Source organism: Capsella rubella, unplaced genomic scaffold (genome assembly GCF_000375325.1).
Source record: "Capsella rubella cultivar Monte Gargano unplaced genomic scaffold, Caprub1_0 scaffold_2, whole genome shotgun sequence".
In the NCBI taxonomy this organism is placed as follows: domain Eukaryota; kingdom Viridiplantae; phylum Streptophyta; class Magnoliopsida; order Brassicales; family Brassicaceae; genus Capsella; species Capsella rubella.
This window is the reverse complement of record NW_006238922.1, coordinates 4,051,513-4,053,947: the sequence shown is the minus strand read 5'-3', so window position 1 is coordinate 4,053,947 and position 2,435 is coordinate 4,051,513. Positions and strand designations below refer to the sequence as shown.

At 32.7% G+C, this 2,435-nt stretch overlaps 1 protein-coding gene across 1 annotated transcript in view; it reads left to right on the top strand.

The window, feature by feature from the left end:
* The first annotated feature begins 2,290 nt into the window (after window positions 1-2,290).
* The window catches only part of LOC17894269 (putative high mobility group B protein 11), a 1,734-nt gene continuing 1,589 nt past the window's right edge, over window positions 2,291-2,435 (top strand). Inside the window, exon 1 of the mRNA XM_006303041.2 lies at window positions 2,291-2,363. Coding sequence (XP_006303103.2) covers window positions 2,361-2,363 — 3 coding nt within the window. The 5' untranslated portion in view covers window positions 2,291-2,360. The remainder of the gene's footprint in view (window positions 2,364-2,435) is intronic.

The following is a 2,435-nucleotide window of genomic DNA, read 5'->3' as shown; positions in this document are numbered from 1 at the left end:
ATTCACAAAACAAACTGTAACATCACAAATCAAACAATCACAAATTTATGTAAGTATAAGCTGTCAATTCTCAGTCTAAACTAGCACAAAGCAAACTCTAGCCTTGTCTATAACAAATCAAACTTTAGTATTCTCAGGCTGCTATTCACCAAAACTCTAGCATTCTCATTACTTATCAATTCAAACACTAGCATTGTCTATCACAAATCAAACTCTAGCATTCTTATTACTTAACACAAACTTTAGTATTTTATTGCACAAAATGTACATGAAAACGACCATAAATTATAGCATCAAAGCTAAACTGAAATTGTCACAAAACCATACTCAAAATGAACTCAAACTCAAAAATTCGAGTATTCTCATTACTTATCAAATCAAACTCTAGCATTGTCATATCTTACACATAGAAACAACTTCCTAAAGACTGGCCACGACTCTACTTTAAATAATTCAAAGCTATTTGAAACAATTCAAAGCTAAATCAACATGACTTGTTTTGATTCTACACTCATGCTACCATTCATAAAAACGAACAAGCTTTAAAATACAAAACAATTCACATCTCACCACAACTAATCCAATAAATCATTGACACATTCATAGAGACATTCACTTAGACACATTCAAAAATCTATCGGGCTGACATTCTTAAAAACAAAACTTTAGCATTTTTACCACAAAACTCTAGCATTTCTACTATGATGCTATTCACAAAAACATAACCATAGCCTTAGATCTATAATGTAACAAACAACATATAGTGAACATGCACCAAAACTCAGAATAGAGGTTTACCATGTGTTCAATCAACTTATATCACAAACTCGATCTAACACTAAACTTAATTAGATTTAACACGAATCTATTAAACTTGATTGTATCCAACACTTAAATCAATTGCAAATATACCACGAAACTATTAGCAAAAATCAAACTATAAAAGAAGATTTAGGAAGAAGAAGATTCAGGAATACGAGGCGAAGTCTCGGCTAGGAGGCGAAGTCTCGGCGAGTAGGCGATTTCTCGGCGAGTAGACAAATTCTCGGCGAGTAGGCGAATTCTCGGCGAGGCGGTGAAGAAGATTGAATCGTCTGATTCAGGAAGGCTTCGGGCGGTGACGACGGCTTCGGCAACGGCAACGGCAACAGCAATGGTGACGGCGCCGGAGACGGCGAGGGAGAGGATACGTTCGTCGGCGATCGTCGTCGATCGTCGGCGATCGAGAGGAAAAAGAGTTGATTTTAGGTTTTCAGATTTTTTGGTCGATGGGTGATAGAAATCAGAGGGGTAGTTTGGTCATCGAATGAAATATGGTATGGTTGGAATTTTTTGGGCCTGATGGTATTTGTGGCCCAAAAACTTTAAATCATGGTGTTTTTGAGAATCTCCCTTAAATTAATCATCTATAATGTAAATATTTTAATTTATTACAGTTACAAAAAAATGTTTGACCAAAAAAAAGATTATTTATAGAAAAATAATTGACTTTTTTTTTCATATTCCCATTGTTTTCTAAAATCAGTTGCAATTTGTTCATTGCAATTAATTTTTCCACAAAAAATCAAATACTATATAACGAAAAATAGATAACGGTCAATTTATATTAACAAAATATTAAAGCAAAAAATCATTCACTTTACTTCAGATTTTAATATCTATAAATCTTATCCACTGACTACATTTTTTTTTCAAAAACCAATACAATTAATTTTACTTTATGCTAAAAGCTGTAAATTAAAAAGTTAATTAAAGCGTGGACTATGTTAAAAAGGAAAAGGAAAAGGAAAAGGACTATGTTCCTAGGTTTGAGCAATGTTCAGAGGGCGGCGGTTTTTTTAAAGGAAAACCTAGAAAGGGATGTCCTCTTAAAAAAATTCTATATGGGCCTTGGCCCAAAACCTAATTTGAAAAACGCATAACTCATATGTTTTAATAGATTTTATAGATGAAATTCATTTGAAGTGATAGAAGTTTAGCAACTGTATGTAGTTTATTGAATTGGACCTAGTTTGCTTTTTGATAAAGTGTCCGAAATCAGTATATGATTTGGTTTTCACAAGATTTATAATTGCTAGGCCTTGAAGAGTTTTAAGAGTGTGTCTTTTTTCACTGTTAATGGCAAATAACTTGTTTTAAAGGCTAAATGTTGAGAAATGAAAACTGCTTTTATCCTCTTTTGATAAATATATGTTCATTGTTTTTGCTTAAGATGATTTGCTCTCTTCAATAAGAATTCATTTCTTGGAATATTTATAATAGTTTTCCTTAAATTTTGTAAAAGGATTCCTATTGTGGGTGGAGACAAACTCGATCTTCACCGGCTTTTCTACGAGGTCACATCACGAGGTGGTCTTGAAATGGTAACAAGTTCTTCAATAATATCACTGATTCATTAAACTATTCATACAAAAACGTACAATCATGTTTTATAA